The sequence below is a fragment of the Ciona robusta genome, chromosome 1 (assembly GCF_009617815.1).
Source record: "Ciona robusta chromosome 1, ASM961781v2".
NCBI classification, from domain to species: Eukaryota; Metazoa; Chordata; class Ascidiacea; order Phlebobranchia; family Cionidae; genus Ciona; species Ciona robusta.
In genome coordinates, this window is record NC_143235.1 from 7,679,154 (window position 1) to 7,696,044 (window position 16,891).

At 35.6% G+C, this 16,891-nt stretch overlaps 2 protein-coding genes across 2 annotated transcripts; one reads left to right on the plus strand and one right to left on the minus strand.

Annotated features, from left to right (window-relative positions):
* Positions 1 to 12: 12 nt before the first annotated feature.
* On the minus strand, positions 13 to 16,413 carry LOC149742463 (uncharacterized). Its single transcript, XM_089893628.1, has 15 exons — positions 16,167 to 16,413; positions 13,175 to 13,537; positions 12,455 to 12,509; positions 11,678 to 11,768; positions 11,307 to 11,467; positions 10,464 to 11,019; positions 9,958 to 10,041; positions 9,492 to 9,631; positions 8,618 to 9,179; positions 7,528 to 7,624; positions 6,752 to 6,857; positions 6,333 to 6,367; positions 5,863 to 5,961; positions 1,453 to 1,541; positions 13 to 1,129 (listed from the first exon to the last, which is right to left on the minus strand). Exons 1-15 carry the CDS (start codon positions 16,215 to 16,217, stop codon positions 1,084 to 1,086), a joined length of 2,535 nt encoding a protein of 844 aa, XP_089749754.1. The 5' UTR covers positions 16,218 to 16,413; the 3' UTR covers positions 13 to 1,083.
* LOC149742464 (uncharacterized) lies at positions 2,606 to 4,038 on the plus strand. The gene is made up of 3 exons (XM_089893633.1): positions 2,606 to 2,818; positions 3,117 to 3,251; positions 3,929 to 4,038. The coding sequence occupies exons 1-3, from the start codon at positions 2,727 to 2,729 to the stop codon at positions 4,014 to 4,016; spliced, it is 315 nt and encodes a 104-aa protein (XP_089749759.1). The 5' UTR covers positions 2,606 to 2,726; the 3' UTR covers positions 4,017 to 4,038.
* Positions 16,414 to 16,891: the final 478 nt, after the last annotated feature.

A 16,891-nucleotide genomic window follows, 5' to 3' on the forward strand; every position in this document is an offset into this window, starting at 1 on the left:
ACAACACCACAATAAATTTCGAAGCAGACTTTTATTTCACGACTTATTTGTCACGAGATCGTCTTCATTCCTCGCATGTGATTGGGCGACAGGAGATTTCTTCCAGTGACGTCACATTCGATGTCGAAACTCACCAAATGTTGAGCTGAAAATATGTTAACCTGGCCGTTGGGGCAAAAAAATGAAAATTTGTAAATTTTAGGAAAGGTATTAAAAAATAAACAATGAATTTGCATAAATTCAATAAGAACGGTAAAGGCAGTGTTAAAATTGGGCAGCGAAAAGTAGAAATCGTTTTAACGTACCTGTTGCATAGTAAACCAGACCGGATGATTTTCAGTAAAAATAAACAAATCTATCACAGTGATAACAATAAATAAAGTGAATTTTGTATCCGTGAGGCAGAAATGACACAGTGGGTAAAGAAAGCAAATACTTTTTGTTTTGTTTTCATACGGTAATATATGCAGGCGAATACAAACAGCAAGTACCGAAATATTTTGACAACATTTAAACAAATGTATAAAACGTTTTACGGTGTTTTTAATTTAAACCTAATTATAACAAGGGGAGATTACTCTAAATTAAGACAGAATAGTTAAATATTTAAGACAGTGTAACATAAACAGAAATTTGTTTTACTATTACTTATTCGAGTATAAAAAATAAGGTTTTATGGTGAATTACAACACATGTACTCGTATATACACTGCAGCGTATTATTAGATAATGGATATATCCACCATATATAGGGGTTAGGAATCAATGTTCATTACACTAGCGAATGTGAAAAAAAACAGCGTCTACAAAATGTCCGAATAAAATAAATGTCTCCGCTGGACAGCAAATCCTGTTTACAAGATTTTAGCGACAAATGAAGGTAAATCGTGGCTTAACATGTAAGACTGCGTGAATTAATTAACATAATAATACATATTCATAGTAGAACAACAAAAGTGGTGTTTTTTGTTTACATTCAAAGTCACTTATTTACTTAAATCAAGCAAGTACATCTTTACACGATAGCAAGTCTAGTGACGTTACAAGTTACAGTCGCAGTGTTGCCATATACTTAACCGCTTCTTATTTATCCAGTGTTACCACAATAGGAGAAGAGTCCACGGGTTGCCTGGTGAACAAAAAAACGTGGAAATAAAACAAAATCCCGTCCTTCCGTATTTTTTTATTACGCGTGTTGCCTTACTCTAAACGCATCACTAATCAAGCGGCATTTTCTAAAATATAGTAGAGTGGGGGAGGATAGAACACCTTTAACACATAACATCCAAATAGCCTGACCGTGTTTTAAACAATTAACAACGGTCTGTGAAAGTCGTGAAGATACAGTTTTATATTTCTTTGAATGTTCTTTGTTTAATAACACATAGGACGAGAAAAAAGAATGTAAAAGTGTCCTATCTTCCCCCTTCCTACTCTATATAAAACACTTACCGATTATATCTTGCAAGGAAGTCTTGAGCATGTTGGGGGTTAATGAACTTCGCTGTTACCAACTTGTGTGTGACATCATATGTGAAATCCTGCAGTGGACAACACGTGTAAGTTCGGGGATTATTACTGAGGGTGACGTCACTAGGCAAGTGACGTCACGCCTAATCGTGATTTGGAATTGGAGACATGGCTTGAATGAATGTTAATTGTAAAGAAATAATGAAGCTATATAGTTTCACAACAAATAGATTGAGCAATCGTATTGTACTGCTACTATTGCACTAGTTGTGCAACACATGCTGTAATCAATACGTTCTTTGACGTTTATATTAAATATAAAACATTGAGCAAAGCTGACGGAGTTGCGAGACTTGTTCGAAACAATGTGTTAAAAATATGCTCGTTGAAAATATACATACTAACTTAAATGTGGGAAATGCACATTATCATACAATGGGAGCACGATTTCTCAAGTCGTACATTATTGACATAAATTGTATCTATTTTTGGGATATTTTTTAAATATATTTTGACTGGCTACTAGCTAGCGTGTGTCGCAACAAAACATGTAATATGAACCTACATGACTTTGAAATTCGAACAAACGTAGACGTAGTCAAGAATAGAAGATCGTGGAGAAATTAAATACACACTCAAACTTTAAATGGTCAGGTCACCCGTGGAATATACGGTTATAATTTTATTGTCCTGTTCGCATACATTACACATGGAAAATAGTTTACAAATGTGAGTAATCAAATGTGAGTAATTCGTATTCAAATACCCAGAACAAGAGGTAAAAATAGTCTTTAATTGTCCACATAAAAACAAAAAATAAATTTGGATAATGGAGTTAAACTATGTGTAAAAATATTAAAAGTATATGAGACCTTAGTCGTAGTTTAAATTTCATATTACGTATATTAGCAATTTATGAATTATGACGGAATAAAAACGTGACAGTTAAATGACGTCATGTGAATACGTAGCTATAATTGGATACCCGAAATTTCGACAAATTGTTGCAACAGCGACCCAGAACGTAGTTCGCTTTTAGGGGAATCCCGGGGTAAATTTTCCCCAACTTACTATTGTTGTTATGGTATGTAAATAAGCCTTCTTTTGTGAGACAAAATTTCAACATAACAGATTTTAACAGCTCTGTCATTACATTTGGCACACTGTGCAAATAGATTGGACTATATATTGAACGGAAGGAAATCAAAACTGACAAATGTACGAAGTTACCAGCGAGTTAGGACACACAGTTCAATATGAAAACAACTTTTCTGTTCCTTGCTTTTTTACCGATATTTTGTTTAGCGAAACCAGTGGGAAAAGAAGTTTATACAGACAAGCAGATCAGGTAAGATTGTAGTTAGTATATAACTATACATAAATTGCTCGTTATATATATTCCCGCTTTGTATTTGGAAGGGTGGGGAAAGATAAGACACCTTTTCATTGTATTTGCACTTTCATTAAGGAGAAAACAAGGCGTTATTTTTATTCGTTTAAAACACGATCAGAACATTTGAATATTTTGTGTTAAAGGTGCCCCACCTCCCCCCACCATACTTTTCTACCTAGATGTGTTAAAAACAATTTATGGAAAATATAAATTAAAGGTCTAATCAAAATTTTGCTTACAAAACTTTTATTAGAAATGAAGAGGAAAGACTCGAAATGGACGAAATACCTGCGGAATCTAATATAGCGAAAGATCGGGGAAGATACAGGGATTTGGAATTCGCGCCAAAGGACGACGAGCCAAGGAGCGTCATGTTTATCATTACACAGTAAGTGTGTGCCAGAAATAATACTCTTAGAAAAAAAATACTCTTAGAAAAAATTATTTAAAAACCCATGTACGGTTTAATGCTCGACGGCGGTACTAACACTGATCGGCGTATGTGTCTTTGAGCAAGACACTTAACGGACATTGCTCTAACCCAGCGGTCACTTATGGGTTGTCCAAATTACAGTCAGATACAGGAAAACAATTACCCACAAAGTTGCATGTGTGTTGACTGCTCAGACGAAGATAAACATTGTGCGGAAGTGCGTTCGGTTGTGACATTGCGAGTACGAGTGTAGTCCTCGAATTATGTTCGCGAATCGCGTGAGAAATAGTTCTCAGATATAGTCCGCAGATGGAGTCCCGCGGGTCTAGAATCGAGACAGAAAACGGGACTTGGTCGGAACGGAGAAGGAGTTCGCAGAAATAATCCGCAGGTGGAGTCCCGCGGGTCGAGAATCGAGACAGAAAACGGGACTTGGTCTGAACACTAGAGTCGGAACCAAGCACGTCACTTCCGGGCGTGCAAGGGTGTTTAGGTAATGGGCCAAATCTGGCCTAAATCCTAGATCCTTACAGACCTCGCCCATTACAGAGAGAATAGAATGTGCGAGAAGAAATATTTTAAGGAACGGTTAATTATTCTTGGACAGATATCTAATATTTTACACGATTAAGGTTGTTGTCGTTGTGGAAAAGAGGAAATCTAGCATGCGTTCACGTCAGGGATAAACCTTCGATGTTTTCACTAAGATGGTGGGCATGATATTTGGATACAGTTTATACAAGTAAGTGCATAAATAATAAATATCATTACGTTTTAAGAGTGATAAATGGGTTAAGTAACTTAGTTGAAATTATATTAAATAACTATCGAAAATGTGTGTCGGAGCAGGTCCGGTTAATCACAGTAGCTAAACGTTGCGACTATTTCTCCTATTCAAACACGACAAGTGACTTACACAGCGCTCAACATAGTCACTTCCCTTTACTATTGTACTTATACTATTGTGAGGTAAAATGGAATGCCGATAAAACCTAAATCTCATATTTGCTGATGATGTTTTGTACAATCAACAACGCTTTTTTGGAGTCGCGGGGCTACGGTTTTATAATTTTGTTTCTGTAAATATTCCTTACAACCAAATGGGACAAAAAGACATGTCCCGTTTTCCCCATCCTGTTATAACTTCATAATCATGCTTAATTGCGATCCATGAACATACGTTTCAATTATACCAAGCAGGACAAACCGCGGATAACTACAGCGTCTAGAACAGATACAAAACACAGGGAACGTTTACTTTGGCTGTAGCTTGTAGAATAGAGGGTAGACCTTGCGGTTACTTGATTTTCGCGACACGTTATTGTTTAAGCGACTCCGAAACCCAAAATCATGAAATAAAAAAGATAATTATAACATTTACCCTTATCGCGTAGTAGTATGAAATTATGAGACCCATTGTTCAAGTCTTGGCTTATAAAACCATCTATTTGATATTTCTACTGCTGCAGTTAATGATTTTAAAACATACTACAAACAAAAGTACAGTAAAAATTATACGATTTTTATGTTAGTACGTTTTCTTACAGAAAAAAAAATTAAAAAAGAAGAAGCAAAAAGTGACAATATATTTTTCGAAGAAGGAATATGTACATTTACCATTGTGCTTTTTATTATTATTTTTTTATTCAAAGTAACAATGGTTTTCATGTTTAAAAAAAACACTCTTAATAATAATAAATCATGACAAATGATAAACATATTCACACGATACTGTGTTTATTCTATCCATACCCATGACGCGTAAGGAAAACATTTTATGCTTTCCTACGTTACTATTTTGCTTATATATTTATTAAATTGCAACATTTTACATTCTATTCAATTTGTGAGCGGTCCTATGACAAGACACGTTAAGGGAGCTGGATTTAGTCAAGAGTTTGCACATTACCTATTGGCTATTTTTGATACGTTTTACCTGGCATTTAATAAAAGTTCTATTTCCAACCAAGGTTTATTCATATTAATTTGTTGTATCTATATATTGCGCACATATATTATTGCGAATAAACTACACTCACGCCCACACATGGTTACTTAACAGTTACAACAGCCGCCGAGAACAACGTTTGCTGGAAGGGAAAATCCCGGGTCAAATTATTTTCGTATTTGCCTTAACTCACTATTGTAAGGATTGTGAAACAGCGTTCTTTTGTGAAATATCAAATTTATAATATTACAACAGCTCTTTTATTTATATTTTGCTTATTACTTATTTAGTTACATTACACAGATTATATGGGCACAGTTACGTGTTCCGTGACAGGCTGACTATTACAGGTCATGCGGATTGCGAAATTCAATGTCATGTGTGTGGTTACAAACTCTAGGCATCAAACTTATTAGGAAAGACAGGGATAGTTAGATACGTATACATACGAAACAAATCTAACTAATTAGTTGTATATTGTATGGTCTCCTAATTAATGCATTGCAGAAAATTCAAGGGAATGCCTGTATATCCCACTACCGGCACTACCCCCCCGGTTTAGCGCCTACGGCTACACAGCCACCTATAGTAATAGCTACAAACAGCAAGTGGTCCTACCTTGAAAGCTCCCATGTTGTTCATCATCTGCATAATAGTGTCGGGTCTTGTGGTACTCGACAAGTTAATGATTCGAATTTTACCACTCAACTGGTCTCCCTGGGACAATTATTGTAAAGAAAAAAATAAACTAACAAAATTTTTGACACAAACTTGAATGACATTCCTGTTATTTTTACACTAACTTTGAGAGGAAAAAATTATAAAAAAAATTGTTTTTTCCTTAAAAAAAATTAATGCACTTAAAGTTATGATCCTTGTGAAACAATATGTTCCTAAATCACTTATAAGACATTTTAATTACAGTGGTAATATTAATAAAAAATAATAATAACTGCTAATTAGTATTTTTAGGGGTCGCTTTAAAGGAATGTTTGAACTTCATGGGATCTAATGAATGCCATGTACACTACACTTATAAGATATATATATACTACACACATAAGATATATATATTATACTACACTCACCTCGTTCAAGCTACGTGTAACATCATTTGGTGCAGCTAAAACAAAAAAGTTCATATTAAACGATTAAATGGTGTTTATATTTAGCCGAGTGTGCCACTGACAGTGGTCATTACATGGGTGTTCTGTTTCACCAACTTGGTGCCCAATTTTAATATGTTTGAGTATGACTGACAATTTAGACCAGGGCTTCCCAAACGTTTTTGAGTGTTTCTATATATAACACTTTTATTCTTCTTTCATGACTAATGGTATAATGTATGTAGTACTTAGTGTAAAACCGGTATACTCTTGGCCACCTCTAAAGTTGGTTATGTCTACGGGACACTTGCGGGGCCATTTGGAAAGATTTCATTAATATTTTGTTCCAGAGTTGGAGCTATTAGTGTTGAGGTATAAATATGTTATTATTTGATTCTTACTTATTCCCCTTCTTCTTGCTTCTTTCATTGCAAGAAATTTCTTTCTTTCCATGGCTTGCTTCTCCACTAATGATGCGTATGATTGCTGTTCCTCTAATGAAGGTACCTGGGCAATGTTTATGTTATTTTGAATGTGAATAAATGTCATTTGCCCAATCATCGCTTGGCTGGAAAACGACAGTTGTAATAACACGGGTGTTATGTTTAATACACCAAGTGCTAGCATACAAATGTAACTTTGTGGAGGATTGCTTTCTTAGTACAGCTCACAATTTAAACATTGGATCAGTAAACACTACGTTGGAGCAATTGCCGTTAGGTGTCTTGCCCAAGGACACACATTTTCACAATAGTGGCAGCGATAAGCCTTATACTCATGATCTGTGGATTAGAGGTAGATGCCATACCACTGTGCCACAGCAACGGATTAAAGTTAGATAACTTAGGAACACAATCAACACTGTTTTTTAACTTAGGAACACAATCAACATTGTTTTTTTTTTGCGCAACAAACTATTCATATTTGGTCCACTTTTAAAATATATTCTTACAATGCAGTCGAACTCTTTGTAAAATGTATATTTTTTGCCTGCCACCTGTGGCCTAAATCTAAGGTACTCCCAGTGTGTCTTGAAATGGCATCACAACATAAACAACGCTTGCTAACTACGAGTGTAACTGCCTTTTAACAATGTCCACTCGGATTTTTTAACTGGTATAGGTTAAGGAAACCTGATGTCCATAAATAAATAAAGACGATAAAACGTGTGGCTTACTCGTGGTTGCATGGAGTTAATGGTTGGTCTTGTGGATAAAGGTGGTGGTTTCAATCGACCAGATGTTGAATCATGAGGTTGCGGAACTTGTGGTTGCCTGTGGATGGTAGATAATATATGGAATACAATTAGATTTATTGTTATGATAAATATTGCAATGTTGAGAAATGCAGTGGAGCTAAGTTAGTCTTTTTTATTTTATAAAGCACATGCTGGAAAAGGACAAATAAATATAAAATACAGCGTTGTGGAACACAGTTTTTATGCTTTAATATACATCACTTCACTTGTGAAATGGGATTTTAACAAATTGAAATATGTTTTTGATGCCAAGATGACACGGTGCTAATATGGAAGTGGAGCGGCAACAAAGTAACGATACCAAAAAGAAAATGAGCAAATAACTTAAAGTAAATAAACAGACAGCCATTAGAAGGTATTTACTCTTATAAATTAAAGGATGTGACTTTCTGGTTGAGCACATGAGAATCATCTAATAATTTAATGACTAATTTTTTTTTTTTGACAAACTTTAGTCAATTTCAGTTTTTCAGCTTCGTTTTTCAGTTTCCAAAATTTTTTTTAATTTAAATAAATCAAAAAAAGCCAAAGATAGAATAATTTAATAGGCTTTTAATGCAAGTGTTGGGCATTTTAAAGTTTTCTTATTATAAACCCCGATTAATAATTAAATATCAGATTTCTCAAATTTTCATTTTAACACCTCTAACATGTGTTTGTACGTGCGATAGCTCTACTGATTTTATTGATAGGCTTAAAACTTGACACTAAATTGTACTTGGACTTTTTTCATATATTAACACACAGTAGCAGTATCTTACTCGTTACTTCGAATCACCTATTTTGGCGAAACCAACTTGGCTCTTTTTGTCTTACAATCATTCCTAAGTAATTAACATGGTTTGATATGTTGCATTATGCACCAACAATTTTGCTTATTTGGCAAAGCAACAGTTATTTAGGGTTATTTATAGCAGTCTCATCTGGTTATGATGTATTATTGTTTATTCTTGTGTTGTAGATTATCAATATTGCAATTTGAATACATGTAGTCATCACACACACTTACCCCAATGTTGAGTTAATTAACCTGGCATTTGGTGGGAGGGGTAAAATTCCTTGTCCATTCGAACTTGGGGGTATTCCTTGTGTAATGGGATGTTGTATATGGACCAGTGGTTTTGTAGGTGGGGGACCTTGGTTGGGGGTAAAATTAGGGGGTATAGTAGGAAAAGGTTGGGGCACTCTGGGTAATGAAGGGGGTGGTACTCTTGGGTTAGGGGGTTGTATATTTACAGGGGGTGGGGCCATTGGGGGCTGTGCCTGTGGGTTAGGGGGTGCGATAATGGGTGGGGGTGGGATTTTGGGGTTAAAGGCAAGTGGGGCAGACAGTGAAGTGGGTACAGACTCTGTGGTGGGTTTAGGGGGTGGGATGAGAATGTTGGGTAAAGGTGGGGGAGGGATTCGTGAAAGTAGGTTTGGGGGTGGCATGGTGAACAGGGGTGGAACGGTGGCAGTTTTGCTTGGAGCTGTGGTTTGAGATACGCTTAATGTTTTATGCGATGCTGTGTATATTGCTCGTGGTCCTTTGAAGTGAGGGTTGATATGAATCTTCTGCTTAACATTTGCATCTGTTTGTAGGTTTAACATTATTATATGGTATGCGGTAAAATGATATTTTTACCTTATCAAACATATCTTGTAACAAGATACGTGTACTGTTTGTGTTACAGTACAGTGTGTTTTGATGATTATATACTCACAACTGCACCATTGACAATTTATCAATTAATACCAATTACCATAAACATATATTAAACGAATCATTATGCAGATGAAACAGACTTTATTCCATCTATGCATACATTAATAAAAAGCCTATAAAACAGAAAATTTACCAAACTTTGGAATAAACATTAAGCGACACAAAAGTCACAAGTCACCTGGCTTCGAGTGAGAAGATTCTCTCTTTGGAGATCGACCTCGGCTGGGAGGTGAATATGACCGTGAGCGTGATCGTGATCGGGAATATGATCGTGATTTCCTTCGTGATCGTTTACGGGTCGGCGAACGTTTTCTTCGCCTGTAAAATATTAGACCAGTGTTTAGAAAGTTTTTAGATCACAGCCTAAAATGATATTAGACCTGTGTTTACATATTTGATGGGACCAAATTTTACCCTAGGTTACTAGTGTTAGAACAAATTAGTTAGCTATGCATGGCCAAGTTTTACAAACATAACCAAGATCAGAACTTCATAAGCTTTCAGAATTTGAAAGTGCAAAATTTTCGATTCGTAAAAATTTAACAATTAATGTAACAACAGCTGTAAATGGTGCCAAAACATGACTGTGGTTAAACTATAACATTAAACTCAATGGTTAAATATAATATATCAGACATACATACCTTCTTCGTGGCCTCATCACTGTTCTTCTACTGTTTGAATATGGTGTCGGTGATAAACTACGTGATCTTGATGCCGATCTAGATCTATTCAATAAGTTTTAGGATATTACCTTTTCAGTAATCGGTCAATTACAATGTTTAACATTCAACATTAAACATTAAACAGAAATATAAATTACACAGACACAAATTGATTTGTTGTGTTTAATAATAAGTTAGTTTTAGACTTCTGTAAGTATCCAATAATTTAGCTTCAATTGGTTTTGAAAAGTGTTGATTGGAACATTTGGAAGTTCCGAAATTCAAGGTATCAAAGTACCAAAAGATTCCTTTCAGTAAACTGCTGTAGTAAAAGGCTTACTTAATTAATTCTAATCATTTTTTGAAAACTGCAATTATGTTAGGGCAGCTCACAAGGATTGTCGCAATTAAGGCAAATAATCCACATGTCATTACAAGATTACATAAAGAATTGATAAGGTCAAATAATAAATAAATGTACTTACCTTCTTATTCTAACGGAGAGTTGCGGTGATTCACGATTCAATTCTTGCTGTGAGTAAACTACTTCACGTCCAACATTGTTAGGTGGGGTCGTGCTGTTTAATGTGGGGATGAGATTGCCTGGGTTTGCAGCTGGAGGTTGGGGTGGCTCACGGTTTATTGTAGCTATGACTGGAATACTAGACTGCTGTGGGAGTTGGGGGGTAGTGCTCATCACTGGAGAAGGCAAAGAGCTAGTTTGAAGGTTTGGGGGTGGGATTTTGGTTTGGATGCTCGAAAGATGAGGAGGGACTTGGGTTTGGAGGAACGCTCTTGTTGGTGGAGGACCAAGGATACCTAGACCTGTGTATGGGTGTGAAACTTGTGGTTGAGGGGCGGAGGTTGGTGTTCTGAGGATCATTGATTGGGAGTAAGGAGGAATTATCCCACCCTGGGTATTTTGCATCATCCGTGTTGTTTGTAATCGATGTTGAAACTGTAAGCGATTCTGTGCCATGAGAAGTGGATGATTCTGCATCCTCATGCGAGCATCTTGTTGGAACATCATGCGTGGAACACCTATGGATGTATTGTTTAACAAATGTACTTATTTGATCTAATATTACTATAACCATATTAGACAAAAACAGTTAAACGTGTGTGTTTTTTAAAATAAATACATATTTAAGAATCTTATCACCAATTTTTACCCATAAATAAAATTCATGCAACAAAACAAACACATGGTTGATTAGAACCACTATAAACAAATAAAGTGTAATATATAATTATATCTGTTTAAATATTAGAACAAAGAATGCATCAAATAAAACAATGAAGAGAGGGAGACAAAAGCAAAACATCACCTGGTCTCATCATCATTGGAAACTTTCCTCTCCTCCTTCCTCTTCCCCTCCCTCTTATTCTACTCATCTTCCTCTCTCGCTCCTGGGAGTTAAAGTCCTCGATCTTCTTTTGATCCTCATTAGATATTTCTAATGTGTCGGGAATATCTCGTTTCTCAGCTCTGTCAATTAAATTATACTGATTACAAATTGCGCATTTTAAGGGGTGCACCAACAAAAAATGAAAATTTGTCTCTGGATAGAGATGCTCAAATGTGATCCAAAGGTAACTGTACCACCGAAGTTCAAAAAACAAATAGCTTCTGAAAAATCAACCCCAACAATCGACTTATTTTCTCAGTGAGTAATATACGTGATATGTGAGCACTCACCCAGTAGGTTTAGTTTTAATCTTTGTTTCATCTCGTTCCGATTTAAATCGACTCCTCCTGTCATCTTCATTCTCACTTTCATCATCTTCATCTGTGTTTAACAATTTATATATATACATACTTAATTCTTTTGTTGTTTATCTAAATATACAAAGAATGGATATCAAAACTGAAAATCATGCCAGACTAGGGTAATCCTTTAGCTGGTGACCACCTAAAATTTTGGTTTTAAAATGTTCCTTAGGTCTCACTGATACTCACTGTATAATTTTTTTTCAGAAAAACTGGGGCGTTCATGTGGAAAATTAACTTTGAAAGTGAGCGAAATCGTGCTGCGTCACCATATTTTCCACACCAGCCGTTATGAATTAAACCGAGGTTGGATTATTACGTCATAGAATGAGTATCGTTACGTTTGATTCCTACGCTAAAACAGTGGGGAAAAAACAAGGCTTTACCGTCTTGTAACGTATGTAATATACCACTATTAGGACGTAACAAATCGTTAACCTTACGCAAATCAGACGAATTACGGTGACGAAGCATGTTTTCTCGCATTTTTAAAGTTAATTTTAGACACGAACGCACGACTTTTTTGAAAAAAAATTTAGACAGCAGGTATTAGTGAGGGCTATAGAACATTTTGACCCAAATTTCAGGTGGCCACCAGCTAAAGGATTACCCCAGAGCCAGACTGGTTAATCAAAACCTGTGAGTTTACTGTATTCACTTGGAATTTTATATGTTTAGTATTGTGATACTATAAAAAGGACGTACCACGTTCATCTGCTTTGAGAACTGAATCGTTCAATTCAACACTTTCTGTTCGAACCTGCAAAAAAAATTCAAAATAATTGACAGAATTCAAGGTTAACTGGAGATGTGTATGTACTGAGCCGAACCCAGTATGTAAAATTTCTAAGAAGCAAACACACTTTTGATTTCAACTCATTCAACCACTATGGTGACAATACCCGACGCATCATTGATGTTATGTTGTAACAATTCAATTGTTACTCAACCCATATTATATTGGAAATAATCCATCTCGAATTCGGGTTGATAATATTTCTACACAGACAGCCTGATTAACCAACCTAGTAACTCGCCATGAGAGTTTGGTGTAAAAATTAAAATTATGTTGCAATGGTAAACATGTTGCGCAAAATAAAATCCAAACTAAACCAGTTAAACCTCGCACACACACTGTAATTCAAATTATGTTTCCTTTGTTTATGACTAGTTGCAATTTTTGGAATGCTTGTTGCGTAAAATAATGTTTTGCCTGTCTGGTAAAGAGGTGAGTTGACCTTGCTGCGAGAACACCACTGTGTATTATGTGTATTGTATACTTTTGGTAACGGTTTGCTTATTGCTAAAAGCGATTTATCTATCAAAAAATTGCAACTAGCTAATTTGGCCCTTTAACACGAATCTATTGTTGGCACCCCTGCATTTTTAAGTCTTTATCCCAACCCTAATATAACTTTAAATTACCAAAGCTGTTGGATCTAATGGATCTGATGTTGATGTTATCCTCACTTTTTTACACACAACTTCATCTTCTTGTTGTACAATTTCCTCTGAAATTCCCCGTTTTTCTGATACGTGTTCGTTTTCATGTACTTCTGTTTCTGTATTCAAATCATCCGCCATATGCATATCACCATTGCTGTTTTCCGGGATCTTATCAGGCACTTCTATTTTTTCCTTTTTTTGAAACTCAGCGTTTGTCTCATGATCGTAAATTTGCTCAGACTCCGATAAATGATCATTCAAAATATCATCTTCATCTTCCTCCGTGCTGTCATAGAGCAACGCAGCCTCATCAAGATCATCGTCAAGCAAATCATCTTTAACCTGAGTCAGATTGAAAAGATTTACCTAATATGATTTTGTTTCGTGTTTAAATCCAATTTTGATATATATTTTTTGATATATATTTAGCGATTACCCTATCAATGCCGATGGGCAATCTTCTCCAAATCACCCACCCAACCTTTCAACTTTTAAGAAAAGCACTCACAAATAGGGATGCACATTACAGAATTTCGAATCCGAGAGATTCGAATCTAATTACGAGATTCGGTATTCTGTTTAACTAACAATTTTTTAAAATATAATAAGATTGAAAAACAAAGATTCTTGTGTTTGTGGGAATACAAAAAGACTCAAAATTCTAGATTCGAAATAAAGTATTCTAGGATATCCTAGAATACCTAATTATTCTGTAATGTGCATCCCTACCCAAAAAACAGGGGCGTGGCCAGAACGTAAAAAAGAGTTTGGTCCAAAACATGACGTCATGTTTAAATACTGCGTGTTATCAGGATCGCTTATCAGTATCGGCGTATCGTTAACCACTCGCCTACAGTTGTTAATCTAATCTTTAAGTAATAAAGTTGATCTTTACCTAAGTTTTTCTCAACTACGCATTAAGCTTTGTTACGACATAGTGGTGATTTACACGTTGATTTTTTGCGTCATAATAGCATTTGATGCGTCGAATATTAATGTCATAACAACAATTGACGCGTTTATTATCAGCTTTCCAGGAGATAACAAACTGTATGCTCTACGTTTATGTTTGCGGTGGAGTCTGTTTAACCACAAATGCACGAGAACACATGCGTTAATTTTCTATTTCAAACAACACATATATTGGTTTGTATTAAACAAAACTTAACATTAACTGTCTTATTATTTAAATCTTTTTTGCATAGCGGATGCCATTGGATTTAACTTTCTACTTTAACAGTCGGCTGCCAACGTAATCAAAGAAAACGAAACGTGCTTGCTGCATATTCAGCCCTGGAGACTCACGTTGGCCATGGGCAATTGCCGACGGTTTTGCCGGCGCATTTGGACAAACCATCGGCAGTTTATTGCCGACGATGTAGAAAAAAACGCAAAAAAAATTTTTTTAAAGAAAATATTTTCACGACAATATATTGCAGACGGGAAATTGCAAAAATTCCTTGCAAAAGATGCTAAAACTGAGGTAATATAATACATATAGTAGTTGTATATAGCAAATGAAGTCAGGCGCACCAATTTCCTAACGCACCTGCCTGTTGACTATGACGCCATTAACGTCCTTGTTTACATGCGGCGCATACGTTTTTTTTCGGAAGGAGTCGGTAACACGACCTTTCTCACAGATGTGTGTAAAATAAATGTAATTTGCGGTAATAAACAACCTAGATATGTTCCAGAAGTAGCACTGCTGTATATTTAGAATGTTTTCCTCAGCCAAGCGGTATGGGTTTATTACGAAATAGTAAGGATTCACACGTGAATTCATTGCATCATAATAGCGATTGTTTAACCTGGCAATTGATTACGACATAATAGCAATTCACACGTTGATTATTTGCGTCATAATAGCGATTGTGTGTCATAATAGCGATTATCCCATACGTTTGCAAAAAATACTTCGACCTGGGCTATGAAGCAGAAGTTGTAAAAGCTCAGGTTTCGCCGAGCGCCAAGATTCAATGAAAAGCTCGGCACGAGCTTATGGCGTCATCAAGGAGAAAGGCGTACGAAAATACGTTCATTTTTGAACAAAAAAACTCGCAAATTAAAATCATTTAGAACACGTGGTTTGCGGTGAAAGAGAAGACGTAATGCAGCACTTTGTATTATTTCAATATAAAAAAGTTTAGGAATTTATGTTTTTTTATTAAAAATTAGTCTAATCAGATATGAAACAATGGGCGCTCGTGTTATTCGATAACGGCTGTAGTTCGAGACGGGCAAATTCGCTGACGTTGCGATTCATAACATCACACCCTGCCCCGCGTCTTTTTCGTATTTTAAAAACCGTACTTTTATACGAGTCTCCAGGGCTGATATTACAGAACAAAGTTCTGTCAATTGTAAAATTGACAGACTGTAAAAGTTAACCCACTAAACAGGCAAAGCTTATATTGCCAATCCCATAAAAAACGATTTATAAAGGTTTTTTAAAAAAAACCACAATCACAAGATTTATATAAAAATAAGACCTATGTAATGTTCAACAGCATTAATTGCTTTAAATTGTTATAATCGTTCGCATATGCCTACCTTAAGATCATTGTCTAAATGCGATTAGTGCAAATTAGTAAATATTTGATTTCTTGTGTTTTAAAACCGTACGGACGATTTTGAAAGGGGACGGTCCGGACCCATTGGACCAACCCCCTGGCTACGCCACTGTCCACAAATACTTATTTTAATTTTGGAACGGGGGAATAAGGAGGGTGCTGGTGTTATGCATTAACTTGTACATGGGTGCTAGTGAAGAAACCTCCCCCACCTTATTTGCTAACCAGTATAACCACTAACCCGTAACTACTAACCCCTATAACCATCAACTTCTAACACTTTCCATCAGCCTACTCTGCTATGTACCATAGGAATCTTCACTAGTGCCGAGCAGCTATATGCACATGCTAACAGCGCATGCACTAAGTATTGGGTTATACAACATATCCTAACTTACTTTTCGATAATCTTCTGATAACAAATCAGCTTCATCTTCTACGTCGGACATAATGTAGAAGCAGCAGAAAAGTGTCGAGAGCAAACTAACTATAACTCTACTTCACTACAGTATAACTAACAAATGTCAATGGATATTTTTTTTACTATTACGTCATATGAATGGTACAGCGCAACTTTCAGTTCAGTTTATTACTAACGCAAAACTTAAACACAAATACATTCGATTAAATGAGATAAGCACAACTAGGGATGCACATTACAGAATAATTAGGTATTCTAGGATATCCTAGAATACTTTAATTCGAATCTAGAATTCCGAATCTAGAATTTCGAATCTTTTTATATTTATAGGAAAAAAAAATTTTACCCACAAAAGTCAGTTTATTGACCCATTCATAACAGCCTTGTTGGATCTTGAGTTGTAAAATGATCAAAAATTGTACTATTGAGTAGTTTTTGCGTCATGAAACGTATAGCAGGCTATGAAAAGACGTTACGAAACGTTTACTCTCGAAAGTCCCACAAACACAAAAATATTTTTTTTCAAAATTAATAAGTTTCAAAAATTGTTAATCTAGTATATGAGATGACGTGTAATGACGTCATTAAACAGAATACCGATTCCCGTAATTAGATTCGAATACAAAAGGATTCGAATCTCACGGATTCGAAATTCTGTAATGTGCATCCCTAAGCACAACTAACTCTATTTGACGGTTTTCA

Bases quoted from the DNA above. Each gene is read 5' to 3' on its own strand.
- LOC149742464 (XM_089893633.1), top strand. From the start codon at position 2,727: ATGAAAACAACTTTTCTGTTCCTTGCTTTTTTACCGATATTTTGTTTA. The intron at 2,819-3,116 runs GTAAGATTGTAG...AACTTTTATTAG, and splicing joins TATACAGACAAGCAGATCAG to AAATGAAGAGGAAAGACTCG. The intron at 3,252-3,928 runs GTAAGTGTGTGC...TACACGATTAAG, and splicing joins GTCATGTTTATCATTACACA to GTTGTTGTCGTTGTGGAAAA.
- LOC149742463 (XM_089893628.1), bottom strand. From the start codon at position 16,217: ATGTCCGACGTAGAAGATGAAGCTGATTTGTTATCAGAAGATTATCGA. The intron at 6,858-7,527 runs GTAAGCCACACG...AACATTGCCCAG, and splicing joins TTAACTCCATGCAACCACGA to GTACCTTCATTAGAGGAACA. The intron at 1,130-1,452 runs GTAAGTGTTTTA...TTTGTTCACCAG, and splicing joins TTCCTTGCAAGATATAATCG to GCAACCCGTGGACTCTTCTC.